The sequence below is a fragment of the Ictidomys tridecemlineatus genome, chromosome 4 (genome assembly GCF_052094955.1).
Source record: "Ictidomys tridecemlineatus isolate mIctTri1 chromosome 4, mIctTri1.hap1, whole genome shotgun sequence".
Taxonomy (NCBI): domain Eukaryota; kingdom Metazoa; phylum Chordata; class Mammalia; order Rodentia; family Sciuridae; genus Ictidomys; species Ictidomys tridecemlineatus.
In genome coordinates, this window is record NC_135480.1 from 95,352,034 (window position 1) to 95,373,871 (window position 21,838).

Consider the following 21,838-nt stretch of genomic DNA (forward strand, 5'->3'; position numbering starts at 1 on the left):
TGAGTTTTCCACAGTAGACCCGTCTGCATTACTTAGAAGCCTTTCATCTGAATGATACCTCAGTATACTTTGTATCCAGGTGCCTTGAAAAAGAGCATTCTTAGATTTCTCAGGAAATGACAAAAACATTTTTTTAAAAAAAGAAATGATAACTTCCAGTCCTGGATGACTGAGGTAGCTATTTAATCCTATAATCTATTTTTCACCCTATTGTTCTTAGTATTTCTCTTAGGATTAAAGCCACATACCTAGAAGCATCAAGGAACGGTCTATGGGCCAAGCTGATCCATTCTTCCCGATTGGATAAATATTTCGGCTCCCGCAGTGTTTCTCTCATGGTGTCCAAATCCACTAAATAATGACATTTGCTGATGTCAATCTGAAATGGAGAAAGGCCAACTTTTCATCAGTAATTGCAAAGGTCCCTGCAGGGTAGGGAACATTAATTACAATCCTAAGAATTTCCAGAAGGTTTTAGAGGAACAAACAGTCATGCCCTCAGACAATGTAACCTGTGCTTTCTTCACTTAAATAGGAGTGGAAGGGTATTATTTAGATTACTGGTTGGGGGGGAAACATGTATGTAAGCTTTAGGTGGTCTGTTTATAGTTTGGCTTCTTAAATCCCTCTAGTCCCACAGATACTTTTGAAGTCATCTTGAGTCTACAAGCTACTTCTGGAAAACCTCCTTTCCGATTACTGTTGCCCCATTCCAATCTATCACCTCTATTCCAGACAACAAAAGGGCATGACTAAATCCAAAAGCTAATATGTGAGGAAGCCTGACACTTCTGACAGAGCCATGAAGGATACACTGTACCTCATGAATGGTATAGCAATATCATGTGTATCATCTCCTTTGAAAAGTCAACATAATTGACACCAAGACATCAGAACTGTTCCTGCAGCAAAAGTTTAGTACAACTGAGATATCAGAACTGCATGGGTGAAGAGGATTATGAAAAATATGTTTTAGCAGAACTAGAGTCATTTAGTTGCAAACAATATGAATTCACCAGAACTCATAGTACAATATTAATATATTCATTTAAAAGCAGGTTGGTACTATGTTTTTCACAAAATTGACTAATTCAATGGATCATACTACACCATCTGTAGGTTTCTTCTGTTCTTAAAAAGTTCATTTCAAATTAGAATCATATTCTCCCTCTCATCTCTAAGCCATCAGAATATTTAGCAACCACAGGAGAATTTTTAAACATTTTAAGTTTTTAAAAAGTTTTTTAAAAAGGTAGCAGAATACAACAATTACTAATTGGGCATTATGTAAAATTGTGGATGTGTAACCGACGTGATTCTGCAATCTGCATTTGGGGTAAAATTGGGAGTTCATAATCCACTTCAATCTAATGTATGAAATATGATATGTCAAGAGCTTTGTAATGTTGTGAACAACCAATAAAAAAATAAAAAATTTAAAAAAAAAAGTTTTTTAAAAAAGTTTCTAGGAGAAACTTCTTTCCTAAAGATGGAAAACAGATTACTAATATAATCAGTTAAAGAAAATTAAATCTCAAGGAAACTAATCATTTCTATGCTTTTTACATGCCAACTATGTTACATATATTATTTTTAAATAATCATAATGAAGCCTATAAGGAATTATTCCAATTTTATAAGTAAGATAGTCAAGACTCAGACAAATTAACTTCATATTGTTAACATACACATTTTAAGTACCTGTGATGTATCAGACATTAAATTAGAACTAAGGATGCAGTAACAAATAAATATGACAGTTTCTGCCTAAAAGGATATTCCTCACAAAATCATGAGCATATAGCAGAGCCATATTTGGAACTAGGTCAGTATGACTTCAAAAGCCATATCTCAAGATTGAAAAAACTGAATCACAGGCAAAGTTTTCTAAGGAGCTCATCTAAATTTTCCTTTAAAAATACAGAGCTGATGTTGTAGTATAGCTCAGTGTTAAAATGTTTGCTTACTATGTTCAAGGACCTGAGTTCAATCCCTAGCACCACAAAAACATACAAAAACTGACACCAGAAAGCCCTTTCAGTTTGTCAGCCTTCAGCTAAAATAGAGACCACCTAAAACACAAATAGATCTATAGCAAATCTCATATTTAGTGGTGAAAAGTTGAAGCTTTTCCTTTGGGATTAGGAATAAGTCACAGCTACTTGCTATCACTGCTCTGTTCAACATCATGCTAGAGGTTCTAGGCAGCATTAACCTGTCTTCTTTTAAAGAAAGAAGCAACTGGGAGAAAACATAGAAAAGAAAGAAACAAAACTCGTTCATTATGATATGACTGATATATATAAAGTCCAGAAGAATCTAGAGAATATTTCTGGATTTGAGACAGGGTCTCTCTATGTTGCCCTAGCTGGTCTTGAACTCAACTCCTGGACTCAAGTGATCTTCCTGCCTCAGTGCCCAGAAAAGCTGGGGTTATAGCACATGCCACTGAACCCAGCAACTTTCTGCAATTATTAATACAGTTTATTAAACTTTACACTCACAGGATATAAAAATCAAAATCATATATTCTTGTATACATCAATAAACTAAAGTTTATAACAGTATAATTTACAAGAATTTGAAAATATAATAAAAGACGGGAGACTGCTCTGTTAAAAACATTATGAAATTTCATTGACAAATGATCATCAGCTGATAACTTTATGTGGTATATACACATAATTAAAATGTGAGATATCCATACAAAACAATAGTATTCCCATAAAAAGGAATACAATTCTGATATATACTACACCATGGATGAACTTTAAAAACATTACACTTACAAGTGAAATCAGACACCAAAGGCCAGTATTAAATAATTTCATTTTCATGAAATGTCCAGAAGAGACAAATCCTCTAAGACAGAAAGAAGAGGTCTCTAGTGACTGGGGGAATGACAGTTTAATAGGTATGGGTTTTCTCAGGAAAGAGAGGTGATGAAAATATTCTAAAATTAGAAATTAGTGATAGTTGCACAATATTATTAATGTAATAAAAATCACCAAATTATACACTTAAAATGGTAAGGTTTTATATATATATATTATATATATATATATATATATATATATATATATATATATAAACAAATATTATCTCGAAAAATGTTTGAGAAGCAATAAAGTAGAACTTATTAATGGATATACCTTATTCCTAGACTAAAACTATTATAAAGATGTCAATTCTAAATAAATTGGTAGATTATAAACAACTGAAATTCCCACAGACTTGTGAAACTGTGGGAGACCAACCTCACATGTGACTGGGTCACACTCCCTGGCTGGGTGCTGAGGCACTCAGTCACAGAAATGTGGCAGAGCTTTCCCCACCCTTCTTGGGTTCGAGGGTCGGTGTCTCGTGCATGGGTATGTCTTGCTACAGCCGCATGGGTGGAGCTATGCTCACCTGTTCCTTTGAAATATAACCCCTTGCTCTGTTTAGGATAGAATCTTCCATGGAAGTGGCTTGTGTGCATCCCCTTCTCTTACTGTGCCCTTGGGTGTGGCCTACCCAGGTGTCAATCATCCTGCTGACAGTGGACATCATGAAGATAGACTCAGCCCCCTGAAACCTGACCCCTTGCCTCATTTGAATAGCTTCTCCTCAATAAAAGGGGGTCAACGCGATGCTCTCTCTCTCTTCCAGTGGACCCTTAAGGTCAGAGGAGCCATCACAGTGACCCCAAAGAAAAAGGTATTTGTGTCTCTTGTGTGGTTATTTTGCATAGCCCAGTTAGCCCAGTTTACCTGGAGTGACCCCTGAGCGTTTTAGTCGGGAGAAACCCAGCATGAAACTTTACATGTTAATTCTGAAACATACATGGAAATGCAGAAGAATAATAGCCAAGGCATTCTTAAAAAAGAATAAGAGAATAACATCATAGGAGCAGCTTGCGGGCCAGAGGAGGGCTGAGGCCAGCCTAAATCCTCTCTCTCCAGTCTATGGCTCAGCTTCTGATCTGAAAGGAGTGAGGCTTGAAGGCCAGGGACCCTTGGGAGATTCTCCTAGGCCACCAGGCACTTTAGCCTCAACACCCAAAACTTGACCATGGCCAGTTGCAGCATCTTGTCATGAAAAGTGATCTCTGGCTTAGGAGGCTGAGACAGGAGGATTGCAAATTCAAAGCCAGCATTTAGCAACTTAGTAAGACCCTGTCTCAAAAAAATAAAAATAAAAAGGGCTGGGATGTAGCTTGGTGGTAAAGTGCCTCTGGCTTTAATCCCCAGTACTAAAAAAAAAAAAGTGATCCCTGGCTGTTCTCCTCCCTGCACTATAAGCAGAACAACACAGCTTTGGGTGACAGCAGAGGCTGAGGCAGGCCCCTGCCTACAGGGTCAGTTCAGTGAATGGGTTTGGGTGCACTGCTGGGGGCCCAGGTCCACTCATTTCATAACTACTATGTCCATTCATTTCATAACTACTATGTGCATAACTACTATATGCTGCAGGGCACATGGTATGTGTGCAGTCATAAAGTGGCAGGAGAGCAGCAGCCCTTGCCATCAGTTGGTGGGTGCAGCTCACAGACTACACCGTCTCTGACTACAAGAGGGAGGGCTATGAAGCAGTCCTCCCAGCTTGGCAGTTTCAACAAGAACATCTGCACTCAGGAAAAAAGATGATGGACTTGATCGCTCCTGGACTGCACTCACCTGCAAGGAAGAAGGTTTGCCTTGTGTCCCAAGGAATAGGCACAGGAAGGCCCTCACAATACCAAGGTCCTAGGAAGAGATTCCTCTTAACCTCCTCTCACGAGTCATCTGGGCAGCCCTCCTTTCAGACTCAGCAAAGATGCCACACGCTTTCCATGTAGTCAAGATAGGGCATTTAAGTTATTGTTTATATTTAAAAATCATGTTTCCTGTGTAGATTTGTTTAAAAAAAGAAAATGTCTTGGAATTATATAGGATTAAACTTGTTTGAGGAACTGGGGGAAAAATAAGATGAGAGGCTTTCTTACCATACAGCTATAGTAATTATGACAGTAAGTTAATGATTCAGGACTAGACCAATGAAACAGAATAGACAGCTTAGCATGCAGGCATACAGAGACCCTAATTTATGGCAGACAAATGCCAGAAAGCAGTGGGGAGAGGGCAGTCCTTTTGTGAACTGGTGCTGGCATAACTGAATATTCATCAGGGGAAAATGGAACCTAACTTCAACCTCACTCCACACACAAAAGTCAACTTTAGATGGACTGTAGACTTAAAAGAGAAAAAAACAAAATCAAACTTCTTGGAAATAATATTAAAATTGGGAATATTTGTTCATCAAAAGGTACCATTAAGAGAGAGAAAAGATGAGCATAGGACAGGAGCAGATATATGCAACATTTAACCATCAAGTATTTATTTCTAAAATATATAAGAACTCTTGCTAAACAATCAGATATAGTCAAATCTTTAAAAATGGTCAAATAAGGGCTGGGGCTATAGCTCGGTGGTAGAGTGCCTGTCTAGCACACATGAGGTACTAGGTTCAATCCTCAGCATCACATAAAAATAAATAAATAACATAAAAGTATTGTATCCATTTACAACTAAAAAAATAAATAAATAAACGGCAAATTATTTGAATAGGTACCCCAAAGCCAAAACAAATGAAAAAGTGCTTGATCTCATTAGTACCCAGAAAATGCAAAGTAAAACCACAATGAAAAATTATAATACCAAATATTGGCCAGAATGTGGAGCAACAATTATATATACATTGCTGATAAGAGATTAAGTTGATACAAAGTCTTTAGAAAACTATTTGGTAGAATCTACTAAAATTGAATGTTTATATACTAAAATCCAACAATCATAGGAAATTATTTAATACCTAAATCTAGACATTATATCATATGATGTGATCTAAAGATCAGTAATACCATATGATCAATATATGTTTGATCCACAAAAATGGTTTTCATATGGTTCAAGCTCAAGTATAGCCAACAGAAATGCTTACACCAAAAGATGAGTTCACTAATGTTCAAAGTGATATTATTTGTAGTTGACTCAGACTGAAAACAATCAAACATTCATCAATAGTAAAATAATAAATAAATTTTAGTACAATAAAATATTTTACTAAGAACAGATATATATAATAACAAGTATGATTATTAAAACAAATATTAAGTGATAGATCAAAACACAAAAGAATAAATATAGGATGATTCAGGCAAAACTAACTGAATCATTTAGGGATGTATAATGAAGTAGTGAATCAAAAGATAAATGCAGGAAATTATCACCATAAAAGTCAGCAGACTGCCACTGAAAGTGTGGTTGTGGGAAGGGATCAAAAGGAACTAACAGAGGAAACTTTTAGAAGGTTAGAATGTTCTATTATTTGACCTTGGTGATAGTCACATAAGTATCTGCTCTATTGTTATCAAATTATAGATATACTGTACATTTATATTTTTCACATTTAGTTTATAGATTATACATGACTTAAGGTTTAAAAAAGGGCATTTAGAAGAAACTCGAAGCTGGGCATGGTGGTACACACCTGTAATCCCAGCAACTCAGGAGAAAGGGAGGAAGATCCCAAGTTTGAGGCCAGCCTTGATAATTTGGTAAAACATCCTGGGTTCAATCACCAGTACGAGAGAGAGAGAGAGAGAGAGAGAGAGAGAGAGAGAGAGAGAGAGAGAGAGAGAGAGAGAGAGAGAGAGAGAGAAACTTGGTCATCTCTCATTTACATAAGCTGTTTTCTTTCCTAACTTCTACTTTACAGTGAAGTTCTCATTCTCTCCAGCTTTATTTATATGTAAAAAAGACTTAAGTCTCACATCTGTCTCTACATATGGGCTATTCCTCCAAGGGAGAGAAAACACAAGGAATACTGACGTCAGACCTAATTCCATTCCACATAACTCTCTAAAAATGATCCTTTGCATAAACACTTCAGTAAGTAGGCTTTTTTGTCTGAACACCCACTCTGTAGCTCCTAAGCATTGTAAGAACACAAAATAAGTTTTTAAATTCTACAAGTGCCATTCCTCTGTAATCAGACAAAACCAGCAAGAGGCAGAGACTTTTATGGTCTCACTCATAGACACTTCTGCAGAAGGAGCCCTGGTAAGACATTTTAATACTTGACTAGAAAAAGTCAGGCATCAAGATTTGGTGCTGAGTACACAGCCTACTGGAGATATAGGTAGTATCTAATTAATACTGAACTACATCAGTCAGTTTAGGCTTCAATCATCACTTCATCGATAAGTAAATTCCATATAAATTCTTTCTAAGTTAAAGTCTTAGAAAGATGCCAAGGCAAAATCATTGGGATCCCTAGCCCATTAAAAAAAATTAATTTCTTTATCATCCTTTCAGGGAAGAAGCTGCTAAAAACTAAAACACACAATGACAAAGGTCCTCACAAGACAATGGTTAGGTACTACTACTGATCAAGGGCTATGGATAGAACTCAGGACTTCATACCTGCTAGACAAGTCCTCTACTAGTGAACTACATCCCCATCCCCAGCCCAGCCCAAGGGCAAGTTCTTTTTGTTTTGTTTTGGTACTGGGGATTGAACCCGGGTGCTGTGCTGTGCAACATCCCCCAGTACTTTTTTTTATTTTGAGACAGGGTTTCACTAAATTACCAAGGCTGGCCTTGAACTTGTGATCCTCTACCTTAACCTCCAGAGGTAATCACTGGGATTACAGATGTGCACTATTACACCTGGTAGGGCAGGTTCTTTATTAAGAATACTAAGGTTATTAGCAAAGGAGTTTAAAGTCAGTGGGCCTACATTCAGGTCAGAGCTCTACTATGAACTAGCTGGGTGACCGTTATTTATGTTTTTGATACCTCAATTTCTTGTTATGTAAAATGAACATAATGTCACTTAACTCAAAAAAGTTGTGATGAGGATAAATTAAATAAATTTAATTTCTTTAAATTAAATCATTTAAATAAAACTTGTAAACTCAAGAACTATAGAAATAGCTATAATATTAAAAGAAATTTTTGCCAGGTTCTGTAAATATGAGAATTTAACTGGTAGAAAATAACCGTGGAGTAGTAGAGCCCACTAAAATGAATTATTTTCTTGTTTCAATCTAGATTGGTATCTACTGTTCATTTCAGTTAAACTCAACATGTAGGATAGAAAAGTGACAACATTAGCCACTCACAGTCCCTTGTTAAAAATGAATTAATAGGGCAGGGGTTATGGCTCAGTGGTAGAGCACTTGCCTGGCACATGTGAGTCACTGGACTCTATCCTCAGCACCACATTAAAAAATGAAAAGATTTTTTTAAAGATGATATTTAAAAAAATGAATTAATAACCACTAAATCAAATCAAATCAATCTGTGGGCATCATCAAAGCATTAAGTACCTATTTGGTGAATCCTAAACTGAAGAATACAAAACTGATATAAGACTAGTCCCCATTCTTAAATTCATAATTTAGGTCAGAAAATGACATTAACATATATGAAAGAGAGAGTAAGCATTATTGAGTAAGAGCAATTAGTTCAGAACAGAAGAGATTGCTGAGGGCCACGCAGCTGAAAAGATTTCCTGAAGGGCTGTTGATGTGGCTCAGTGGTAGAGCACTTGCCTAGCAAGTGTGAGGCCCTGGGGTTGATCCCAAGTACTGGAAATAACAACAGAAGGAAAGAAGGTTTTCCTGAAGATGGTGATAAAAGTTAGAGAGAGAACAGAAAGGAAGAGGCAAAAAGGACAAAATGAGCATGGTTTACAGGGGGAACTAGAGGAATATCTGCTGATCCTAAAAGGTGTGTGCTGAGAAAGAAAACTGGAAAGTCTGAGGAGGATAATGAAGGACCCAAATGAGGAGAATCTGGATCTTGTGCATCAGCAATCTAGGTTTTTTAGCCAAGGAGTAAAATGATAAAAACTGAGTCTTCACTGGGCACAGTGGCATATACCTACAATCCTACCTAATTAGGAGGCTGAGGCAGGATCATAAATTTGAGGACAGGCTGGGCAACTTAATGAGATCCTGTCTCAAAAAATAAAGAAGAAAGAGAAAATCTCAAATCTATTTCAAAGGAAATCAAGGACACAAAAAGTTTTAATTCAGTGAACTGGGGAAGAAAGGGGATTACAGTAAAGAATCAGTTTAGGTGGGATTGAGGAAAGATGGTAACTCGCATATCACACCTAGTGAAGTGGGAAGAAGTATGGTGTATTCAAATAATGGACAGATATGACCAGAATACTGAGAGGGACTTGCTTTCTGGAACATGCTCTGCTGCCACCTCACAAATCCTACTCAACTTCAGATCTTGGCTGAAAATGATTTCCTTAAGGAATACTTCACTGATCACTTAAACTATAACAGATTGCCAAATTACATGTTCTTACATCCACCAGTAGTTCTCAAAATATTTCACAACTACGATCTATGAATTAATTGGTAAATTCACTGTAAATGCTATGAAGGCTGGGGCTGTGCCTATCTCATTCACTCCTATATTCCAAAACCCTCGTACAGTATAAAACACACCACAGGTGCCAAGTAAATATATATTTAGCAAATGGACACAAGAATGCTTTTGAAAAACTGAGAGGAAGTAAAGGAAAAAAGAAAAGGTGAAAGGGTAGGGAGGTTGAGAAGGAAACAAAAAGGAAGAGAAGGCCTCAGAAAAAGCTTTGGAAATTGCTATTCATACTTGGCAGAAAAAATAGGTAAAAGATGCAAAAACAGAATGGATCACTAGAGAGAACACAAGAGCAAAAGCAAAGAAGTACACAGTTTTGAAAATCAGGGTAGGAGAGTGGATTTCAAACTAAACAGAAAGGCTGTAAGGAGGCTGAAGACCAAGAAAATGTAACAGCTGGAATGAGTTCAACTAATGTAGCAAATAAATTTAACACAGAATGTTGTATGGGGACAAGGAAAGAATTAATAGTCTAACCTTCTATTCTCAGTGATCTCCCTGCTGTCTATCCAGCTGCTGAAGCCAAGCCCCACAAGTTCTAAAACAGGAAGGATGTGAATTTGCATTCAGGCATCTATCAGCTGGAAACAACAATGACGCACACAGCTGTAAAAATAGAGATCTCTGGCAAAGCCAACGTAAAGTTCAGGGAACATCACAGAGAAACCATCTCCACATATAAGACAGATCTTATTTCTCAGATGTCACTCAAAGTTTTCTGGTAAACAACTGCAGTAAACACTCCTATTTAAGAGTCTCAAACCATAATGTGAAAGATCATTTGAAATCAATTGCCCTGTAACTTCCAAGGCAAGCAAGGATTACAGATGAAAACACCATTTAGACATTTTGCCCATAGCTAAGTAAAATTTGGTACTAACTGAGGCAATCCAACAGCAACAAAGGCTGACATATGCTATTAATTTAATACTCAATTTTAAGGCAGTATTGAGAATTCTTTCCAAACACATAACAAATTTTGATTTACCATTTATCCTTATATTCCTCTGTGAGGAAATCAATCAAAGGCCAGGCTTTTTTATAGCTGAGTACTACAAGCTCTGTGAAGGGATTGGGTTTTTCATTTTTCACCACTGCATCCATGGTGCCTGGTACCATACCTAGCATATATCGGGCAGTCCAAAAGTTATTTGAAGAAGAAATGGTAACTAGCTTCACCAGGATGCTGAATACTTCAAACACCAAGTTGTTCAAAACTACGACCAAGTATCTATAAATGCCAAAAATTTCTTCCCTGAGCTTCTAGCCCCTGGATGACAATCTATTTCCTCCATAATACTGTATAATAGAGAGCAAATCATATTATAATAAATCTATTAAGCATCTCTAATTAACAAAATGAGTTCAAGCTCCAGTAAACTGACTACTAATTCTGACTAAGCCTTTTGGATTCCACTACTGTGATCCTAATACACCACTCCATTCAGATCTGAGTGTGCTTCTGCTACTAAAAAGGAAATTAGAGAACCCAAAGGGAACAGAAATAAGCAAAAAAAAATTACAGTTAAGAGCAACTGTTGTTATCTGTTTGTTCAGCTATAACAATACCTGAGACTAGAGAATTGATTCAGCACAAAAATTTATTTCCTCATAATTTTGAAGGCTGAGAATTTCAAGATCAAGGCATGAGCATGTGATAAGGGTCTTCTTTCACTTGATCCTACAGCAGAAGACATCGCATGGCAGAAGGGTTAAAGGAGGATAAGGGCAAAAGAGCAAGAAAGGGCCAAACTCATTCTTTCATGAATAAAACCATTCTCTCAACAATTGCATCAAGAGAATGGTACCCCATACCCAAACACCTTCTGCTAGGCCCTATTTCCCAACATTACTTCATAGGAAATCAATTTCCATACATGAACTTGGGGGACATATTTAAATCATAGTGTGAATCCAAATTCCAATTTGAAATATTTCTTGTTTTTGTCATTATGCAGACAAGATGTTAAGAGACAACCAAGTCAAACTCGGTAGTTCTGCAGAATTTTCTGCATGTTAAGAACTTCTCTAAGAAGATACCTCTTAACTTCACTTTAGTAAAAAAAAAAATTAAATATTTTTTAGTTGTAGATGGACACAATACCTTTATTTTATTTGTTTATTTTTATGTGGTGCCATGGAATGAACCCAGTGCCTCACACATAATAGGCAAGAGCTCTACCACCAAGCCACAACCTTAGCCCTTAGTCAGAATTTTTTATTATAAATAGTAACAAAAGAAAAATCTTGTTGCAATGCTCAGGCAAGTTAGGATATGGATTATATCAGCACACAATTAAACTAGTATTTGAAGCAGGCAACTCTCCAAAATAACAGAGGAAAGCAAAAATAATGCTCTGTATCCTCTGCCTCTGACTAAGTGCTATTCATATTTAAATCTATCTAATATTTGCACTTGCATTAGAAAATGGGACTGCTAAATTCTTACCTATGGCTCTGTGATTTGGGAAAGTCACTTAACCTTGCATGAGAGGTTTTACCATGCCTCTAAAAGGTTTGGACTATAAACCACTAAGATTCCCTCAATTCTAGAAAAGACCACTGTTGAAAAATTAATTAAAACTGTAAAAACACATTACATGGTTGATTCTACTCTTTTCTGAACAACTGCTACTCATCTTCAGATACTATTACTATGTTAAAAGATAGCTAGCTCTGTGCTGGAGGGAGAAAATATACAGGATCTGCTTTTTATACTACTGCGACGTGAGCAATTAGAAAGTCTATGTCTTACTTCTTATACTAAACACAGAAGATACATATTTGAGCCAGGCATGGTAGCACATGCCTGTAATCTCAGCTACTCAACAGGATGAGAGAATTTCAAGTTCAAGGTCATCCTGGACAATGTGGTGAGAAACTGTGTCAAAAACAAAAATAAACAAGATATGTATTTATTATGAATGGTAAAGGCAAAAGAAGATTATTAAGTTCTCTCAATTTGTTAATGTCAAGGAGCTATTTAAAACCAGGGTTTAGGGGCTGGGGTTGTGGCCCAGTGGTAGAGTTCTCGCCTAGCATGCATGGGGCACTGGGTTCGATCCTCAGCACTACATAAAAATAAAGATATTGTGTCCACCTAAAACTAAAAAATAAATTAAAAAAAATATTTTAAGGGGCTGGGGTTGTGGCTCAGTGGTAGAGCGCTTGCCTCGCACATGTGAGACCCTGGATAGATCCTCAGCACCACAAAAATAAATAAATGAAATAAAGGTATTGTGTCCAACTACAACTAAAAAATAAATATTTTTTTTAAAATAAAAATAAAACCAGTGTTTATGGCTCGTGGTAGAGCATTTGCCTAGTATGCCTGAGGTCCTGGGTTCTATTCCAAGTTCTAAAAAAACAAAATTGAAAAAAAAATATTATTATTGTTAAATATTGAAAGGGTTAGAAGAATTTTGTGGGCTTGCATACTTGAAATATTCTAAATTTTTATAGAGTTTCTTGAATTCCAAGTTTTTTAGTTGTCAATGAATCTTTATTTTATTTATTTATTTAATATTTATTTTTTTAGGTGTAGATGGACACAACACAATGCCTTTATTTTTATGTGGTGCTGAGGATCGAACCTGGGTCCTGCCCGTGCTAGGCGAGCACTCTACCGCTGAGCCACAACCCCGGCCCCTTTATTTTATTTATTGATACACGGTGCTGAGAATCAAACCCAGTGCCTCACACATGCTAGGCAAGCATTCTGCCACTGAGCCACAACTCCTCCAAGTGTTTTATCAACATAAAAGACATGATTTGGGAATACATCATGTCTTACCTACAAAGCCTAGAATTACCATATAAATCTAACCTGAAATTAGATGATAACAAATACAGAAAGCTCTGACAGTTGTTTCCCTTTGCTATGGTTTGGATATTGTCTGTCCCCACTAAGGTTCACATGTTGGAAGCTTGGTCCTCAGGGTGGTGATTTTGGGAGGTGGGACAGTTAAGCTGTAGAACCTAATAGGAGATCCTTAATAGGTTAATAAGGACCTTAAAGAGGTCCTTAATAAGGTCATGAGGGTCATGACCTTGGGAAGGGGATCTCATGACCAATGGGATCCCAGTTTCTGTCTTCCTGCCTATTAATGAGATCTCTTCCTCCCACACAAGTTCCTGCCTTTGCCATCCATCAGGAGGTGTTACTTCAAAGAGGCCCTTTGCCACAGCCTGTGCCGTGCTGTTTGGACATTCAGCCTCTAAAACTGTGAGTTCAAGAAACTTTTCTTTATAAAGTTAGTATGCCTTAGCTATCTCATTATAGTAACAAAAAATGGACTAATACACCTTCCTACTGTTTGTGTCAGACTTCAGTCATCAATTGTGGCATTCTTCTATTGAGTTTAAACACAGTCTCATGCTTTTTAATCCCAGGCTCCAGTCAGTCACTACCAAGTGATGATAAGTATTAAATGAAATGAAACTATTTGTAGTCCAGAGTGGTGATGAATACTTATAATCCCAGCACTTGGGAGGACTGAAGCAGGAAGATCAGTTAAATCTAGGAGTTTGAGACCAGACTAAGTAACACAGCAAGACCCCCATCACACACACACACACAAAAAATGAATAAATTTTTTTTAAAAAGGGAGGGGGAGAAAGAAACTATTGACCACCTTGTAAAATCAGTATAAGGGGATGAACATCCAGGATGGTTGAATTGCAACTCAATGAAACCCAATCTGATTATATCACTTAGTTCTCAACAATGTACGCAATATAAACAGACCTCCTACTTTATATAAAAATGCAGATTAGAGAATTGAGAAATCATGGGAGAATATGTGATTTGTTTTATAGCAACTAATTCAGGTTTGGGGTTTTTTTTTTCCCAAATTGTACTCAAAAATATCAGTTTATGGAAAATATCTGAAGACTATATTTGTGTAACAATATGAAATTCATTAGTATTTATGATTAAAGTCACTGTCAGGGCTGGGGTTGTGGCTCAGTGGTAGAGCGCTCACCTAGCATGTGCGAGGCCCTGGGTTTGATCCTCAGCACCACATATAAATAAATAAAGGTATTGTGTCTAACTACAACTAAAAAATATTAAAAAAAAAAAAAAAGTCAATGTCATTACCATCATTAAGAAAGGCCTTGGGCTGGGGTTATGGCTTAGTGGTAGAGCGCTTGCCTAGCATGTGTGAGGCACTGGGTTCAATTCTCAGCACCCTATATAAATAAATAAATGAAATAAAGGTCCATCAATAACTAAAAAAAAAAATTAAAGGAAAAAGAAAGAAAGAAAAAAGAAAGAAAGAAAGAAAGAAAGAAAGAAAGAAAGAAAGAAAGAAAGAAAGAAAGGCCGGCCTTAGCCAAGTATTGCGGCACACATCTATAGTCCCAGCAATTTAGGAGGCTAAGGCAAGAGGATCACAAATTCAGGCCTGCCTTGGGCAATTTAGAGAGATCCTATCTTTAAAAAAGAAAAGAGAAAAAAACCAAGCAACCAGCCAAACAAACAAACCAAAAAAACAGGGATGTAGCTCAATGATAAAGTGCTCCTGGGTTCAATCCCTAGAACCAAAAAAAAAAAAAAAAAAGAAGAAAGAAATAGTAAATTAAGAAATAAACAACAACAAAAAAATATTTTAGAGAAGTTCTACTTTAGAGTTAAGTAATACTTTTTGAGTATCCAAAAAGTCCAATATCATTTTTGTCAAAAATTTCTTTATTTTCCTTAAGGTGTTTATGTTCTCATTACAGTTTAAAAGTGGACCAAAAGAAGACACATATAGATAACTACATTTTAGAAGCTTACTATTCAAGATAGACAATATCAGATACATAAACTTTAAATGGCATCTAGCCTACAGAATAAAGCCATTATACTAAAGCGTAACTGAAAAAAAAATGGGAAGTTAATTTTCAATTATCCAGAGTTGGAAAAACTCAATTATAAAATCTTTTGCTATTATCAATTTCTCTGCTTAATCAATTAACCGACATTCTTATCAGTTCCTGGTATATATTTTGCCATCTAAGGAAAACTGTCTTTTTAAAAAATTTAGTACCAGAGATTGAATTCAAGGGTGCTTACTACCGAGCCACATCCCAGACCTCTTTATTTCTTGAGACGGAGTCTTGCTAAGTTGCTGAGGCTGGCCTCAAACTTGCAGTCTTGTGCCTAAACCTCCAAACTCACTGGGATTACAGGCATGTGCTCCCACACCTGGTTTGTCATTTTATTTTACTTATTTATTTATTTGGTACCAGGGATTGAACTCACGAGCACTTAACCACTGACCTTACATCCCCAATCCATTTTACTTTTGATTTTGAGACAGGGTCTCTGTAAGTTGCTTAGGACCTAAATTGCTGAGGCTGAATTTGCAGTCCTCCTGCCTCAGTCTTCTGAGCTGCTGGGATTATAGGCTTGCGTCACCACACCAGACTTGCTTGTCTTTTTAAACCCAAAACTTTCCAGTTATTTAAAAGAATGTAAATTAAATAAGTGAAGGTCTACCCAGGTTAAGATTTGCATCAGGGGCTGGGGCTCTCAGTAGTAGAGCGCTTGCCTCGAACATATGAGGTACTGGGTTCGATCCTCAGCACCATGTAAAAATACATAAAATAAATAAAGTGAAGATCTTTTAAAAAATCTTAAAAAAAGAGATTTGCATCAACCTATATTGAAATTACATGAACTGAAGATGATCACTTTTCTGGTGATTACTATATTGAGTCTCTACTTTTCAAAGGAGATTTTTTTTCCATAGAAAACAGATAAGCAGACAGAAAAGTGGTTTGACAGCCTAGGTGGGAAAAAAGGTGGTAAATTAGAAAACACTGGCATTATGGGAACAATAAATTATCTTTGTAAAGACTCACAGACGTTAAGTGAACAAAACAGGCTAGGTAGAAGAAAATAAGTTAAGGTAGACTTGAGTCCCAGGCTTTTTTTTTTTTTTTTTGGTGCTGGGGATTGAATCCAAGGCCCATGCATGCTTTCAATTAGAGTTCCATAAATGACCCTGACTGGAGAATTTAGAAGCACTGATATAAAAGAGACCTAATATAGCTAAAGGAGAAGTATTCCATTTTCATATAATATACCAAACTTGATAGGAAACATTCCAAATACTAACCTCTGCCAATTCACATTAGAAACAAATGACAGAAGAAAATTGGGTATGATCCCTGTCCTCCAGTATCTTGTAACCTACTACTCTTCCTGAAGTTTAAATAGACCTTGAAAAATGTCTAAGGTCCTAATTAGCCTTTCTACTAGTAACAGGGCTTGGGGAGACCTCTCTTTCGTTCAAGATTAAATGGAGAACTAGTTCTGTTTTTCTTTTTCTTTTCTTTCTTTTTTTTTTTTTGTGGTGCTGGGGATTGAACCCAGGGCCTTATATTTGCAAGGCAAGCACTCTACCAACTGAACTATATCCCCAGCCCTAGTTCTGTATTTTTTAAAATTTTTTTTTTTAGTTTTAGACGGACACATATCTTTATTTTTATTTTTCTTATGTGGTACTGAGGATCAAACCCAGCGCCCCACGCATGCCAGGCGAGTGCGCTACGGCTTGAGCCACATCCCCACCCCTAGTTCTGTATTTTTATTATTATTATTATCATTATTTTGGATACCAGGGATTGAACCAAGGGACACTTAACCACTGAGCCACATCCACAGCCCTTTTTTATATTTTTATTTAGAATAACTTAGCTTAGGGCCTCACTAAGTTGTTGAGTCTGGCTTTGAACTCATGATCCTCCTGCCTCAACCTCCAGAGCCACTGAGATTTCAGGTGTGCACCACCACACCTAGCTATTTTAGTAAAAAAATTTTAAAAAATCATCTGTTGTGTAAAGTTCTATGTTCTAGGTCCTGTGTCAATTTCAAAGATTAAGGACAAAGATGTAAACTACTGTCCTTAAATAAATGTATAATTTAGTGAAGAATGTAGTTATATAAATTATATGTGAAAGTGAATGAAACAGGGAATAAATGAAATATGCTTATGCTCAATTAACTAAAACCTAGAAACCTCAAACCACTGAATTTCTCTTAAATAATATTCTGGCATACTTTAAGCCTTTGCATATGCCCTTCCCTTCGGCTAGAACGTCAATACCCCTTCCTCTGCTAGAGAACTCTTAAATCATCCTCTAAGATCCAGCTCCTCTGCCACCTCTTTTGTGAAGTTATCCCCAAATAGAGAAGCAGGAAGATTCCTCTCGCTCTTTCTATTTTCCCACAGCATATAATAGCACTCATTTTACACTTTGAATAATAATAGTCTGACTCTCCTACAATACTCTAAATTCATCTTTAGGTTTATCAAAACAATAAATGCACACAAACTAAAAATCTTAAGTAGTACACAAAACTGCTTAAAAAATCATCAGGACCCTTCATATTTCGTGGACCAGCCTCCCAGAGACAACTACTCACAACTTTTCCAGTGTTTTTTCTCCTGATAGCTTTTGATTTTTTTTTAAATTATCAAATAATAATGCACACTAACTTTTTTTTTGTACTTGATAATCTTGATATGGATCTTTTCTCACTCAACATATTTCAAGTTTACTCTTTAGGCTCTTTCAATCTGAAAACTATTGACCTGAACTTCTGAGAACTTCTTTCACATGATCTTTGGCAATCTTCTCTACTCTGTTTCACCTGTTCTCTCCTTCTTTTTTTTTAATATTTATTTTTTAGTTGTAGGTGGACACATTATCTTTATTTTATTTTTATGTGGTGCTGAGGATCGAACCCAGGGCCTTGCAAGTGCTAGGCGAGCACTCTACCACTGAGCCACAATCCCGCCCCTCGCCTGTTCTCTCCTTCTTGATCTCTTACTAGCTACATGCTAGATATTACTGTTCCTTTCCTAATTTCTTTTCTCTTTGGTTTTCAATGTTGTTTTCAACTAAAGAGGATAACTGTAGTGGGTAAGGCAAATAGACTATGTTAAATTCTTCCAGGCAGGAATGAAATTAAAGAATCAAATCTTAAATAAAATAAATTTACCTATTGTTGGGGTTTGGACAAACAGTTCTTCAACTTTACTTTCTAATCACATACTCACTTTTTTTTATTTGTTTGTTTTTGCGATGGCATCTTGCTATATTGGCCAGACTGGTTTCAAACTCTTGGCTCAATTGATCCTCTGGCCTTAGCCTCTCCTAGTAGTGGACTACAGTAGCATGCTACCGTGTCTGGCTTCTACTAATTTTTAAAATCTCCATCATCTTATTTTTAATTTCTGTAAGTTCATATTTCCTATGGTTCCCTTTTCAAAACATGTTTTTTTTAATTTTATGAATACCAAACATTAAATCTGTCAGAGAATAGTGACTATAGAAATTTAAATTTTTTCCTATCATTTGTGGTTTGGCCAATTTATCACACCACCACCCCCCTTTTCTGTTAGGAACTCTTCTTAAGTGACAAAACTATTTTCAGCACAATCAGAAACAATGAGTGAATGGGTGGATGAAACAGCTGATGATTATGATGCTAAAAAAGCATTTCAAAATGAGTATGAACAAAAAGGATTGGAGATTAACAATATTGTGCTACCAAAGTTTCAGATCATTGTCTTTGTAAGCCAGTGACCCAGGACTGTTGGGACTGCCCCAGTCAACAGGCAGTATCTTAGCATCCTAATCAAATAGACAAGGCTTTTGTCCAAACCCCAACAATAGGTAAATTTATTTTATTTAAGATTTGATTCTTTAATTTCATTCCTGCCTGGAAGAATTTAACATAGTCTATTTGCCTTACCCACTACAGTTATCCTCTTTAGTTGGGTTTCTAAAAAAGTTATTCCTCAGAGCTTACAAATAGGTAAACCACATCTATTTCTTTAAAGCAATCTAATACTAGTTTGCAGAAAGAGCAGTAAAGATAGACTTAAATGTAAGGACTTTTTAAAAAATATTTTTATTAGTTATTGATGGACCTTTATTTATTTATTTGGTTGTATGTGGCGCTGAGAATCAAACCCAGGGCCTCACACATGCTAGGCAAGCGCTCTACCACTGAGCCCTAGCCCCAGCCCCTAAAGACTTTTGATTCCAATCAAAATCCCAACAGCATTCCTTGCAGAAATAGAAAAAGCAATTATGAAATTCATCTGGAAAAATAAGAGACCCAGAATAGCTAAAGCAATTCTAAGCAGGAAGAGTGAAACAGGTGGTATAGTTATACCAGATCTTAAACTCTACTACAGAGCAATAGTAACAAAAACAGCATGGTACTGGCACCAAAACAGGCTGGTAGACCAATGGTACAGAATAGAGGACACAGAGACCAACTCACAAAGTTACAACTACCTTATATTAGACAAAGGTGCTAAAAGCATGCAATGGAGAAAGGATAGCATCTTCAATAAATGGGTGCTGGGAGAACTGGAAATCCATATGCAACAAAATAAAATTGAATCCCTTTCTCTCACCATGCACAAAAGTTAACTCAAAATGGATCAAGGATCTAGGAATCAAACCAGAGACTCTGCATCTAATAGAAGAAAAAAAGTTGGCCCTAATCTTCATCACGTGGGGTCAGGCCCCAAATTCCTTAATAAGACATCTATAGCCCAAGAGTTAAACCAAGAATCAACAAATGGGACAAATTCAAACTAAAAAGTTTTTTCTCAGCAAGAGAAATAATGTGTGAGGTGAATAGGGAGCTTACATCCTGGGAACAAATTTTTACTCCTCAAACATTAGATAGAGCTCTAATCTCTAGGGTATACAAAGAACTCAAAAAGTTAAACAACAACAACAAAAAAAACAAATAACCCAATCAACAAATGGGCCAAAGACCTGAACAGGCACTTCTCAGAAGAGGATATACAATCAATCAACAAATACATGAAAAAATGCTCACCATCTCTAGCAATCAGAGAAATGCAAATTAAAACTACTCTAAGAAACCATCTCACTCCAGTAAGAATGGCAGCCATTATGAAGTCAAACAACAACAAGTGCTGTCGATGATTCGGGAAAATAAATAGATGATTCGGGAAAATAAATACACTCATACATTGCTGGTGGGACTACAAATTGGTGCAGCCAATTTGGAAAGCAGTTTGGAGATTCCTTGGAAAGCTGGGAATGGAACTACCGTTTGACCCAGCTATTCCCCTTCTCGGACTATACCCAAAAGACCTAAAAAGAGCCACATCAATGTTTACAGCAGCACAATTCACAATAGCTAGACTGTGGAACCAACCTAGATGTCCTTCAATAGATGAATGGATTAAAAAAATGTGGCATTTATACACAATGAAATATTACTCAGCACTAAAAAATAACAAGATCATGGCATTTGCAGGGAAATGGATGGCATTAGAGCAGATTATGCTAAGCGAAGTTAGCCAATCCCTAAAAAACAAATGTCGAATGTGTTCTCTGATATAAGGGGTTGACTCAAAATGGGATAGGGAGGAGGAGCATGAGAAGAAGATTACCACTAAATAGGGAAGAGAGGTGGGAGGGAAAGGGAGGGAGAATGGGAATTGCACGGAAGATGGAAGGAGACCCTCACTGTTATACAGAATACATGTATGACGGTGTGAGGGGAAAAAAAAAAGAAGTGTGTCACAGTAGATTGGGTAGAGAGAAGTGATGGGAGGGGAGGGGAGGGGAAGAGGGGAAAGGAAGGACAGCAGAATAAAATAAACATTATTATTGCTGTATGTATATATGTGACTGTATGACCAATATGATTCTGCAACCTATACACTCAGAAAAATGAGAAATTATACCCCATCTGATTCAAATGTATAATATGTCAAGATCATTGTGCTGTCATGTGTAACTACTTAAAACAAAGAAAAAATAAATAAAATAAAATGCAAAAAAGAATAAATTCTTCATTAAAAGCTTTATCACATTCAAAAAATAAAGTAAAAACTATTTTTAGTTGTAGATGGACACAAAACCTTTATTTATTTGTTTGTTTATATGTGGTGCTTAGGATTGAATCCAGTGCCTCACATGTACTAGGCAAGCACTCCACCACTGAGCTACAACCTTAGCCCTTAAATATAAGGACTTAATTAATTTAGTTAAGAGGCCAAAGGCTAAGAGGCAAAAAATGACTTAATAGAAAAATTCTCTCAATTTTGAGCTGAAAGTTCTCCTTGTGCCTAGACAGAAACTCAGATCACTGACAACATGCTGAGTGGTTTGTAAATTACACCTCAGATAGATCTTCCAGGCAGTTTCAAAGGTTTGATGTCTATAAACCTACTATCTTTATTTATTTTTCTCGAATGATGAAAGTACAATATGATTTATTATTAAAAAATGTAAGAAAAAAGTACTTTTAAAAATCACTTATATGGCAGGGTGTGATGATTCATGCCTGTAATTCCAGTGACTTGGCAGGCTGAGGCAGGAGGATGCCAAGTTTGAGGCTAGCCTCAGCAACTTAG

At 36.5% G+C, this 21,838-nt stretch overlaps 1 protein-coding gene across 9 annotated transcripts in view; it reads right to left on the reverse strand.

The window, feature by feature from the left end:
* Nucleotides 1–21,838, reverse strand: part of Alg9 (ALG9 alpha-1,2-mannosyltransferase) — a 101,326-nt gene that overhangs the window by 35,187 nt on the left and 44,301 nt on the right. For all 9 annotated transcript variants that reach the window (XM_040285193.2, XM_078046982.1, XM_040285195.2 and 6 more), the window contains one exon: nucleotides 249–379. In XM_040285193.2, coding sequence (XP_040141127.2) covers nucleotides 249–379 — 131 coding nt within the window. The remainder of the gene's footprint in view (nucleotides 1–248; nucleotides 380–21,838) is intronic.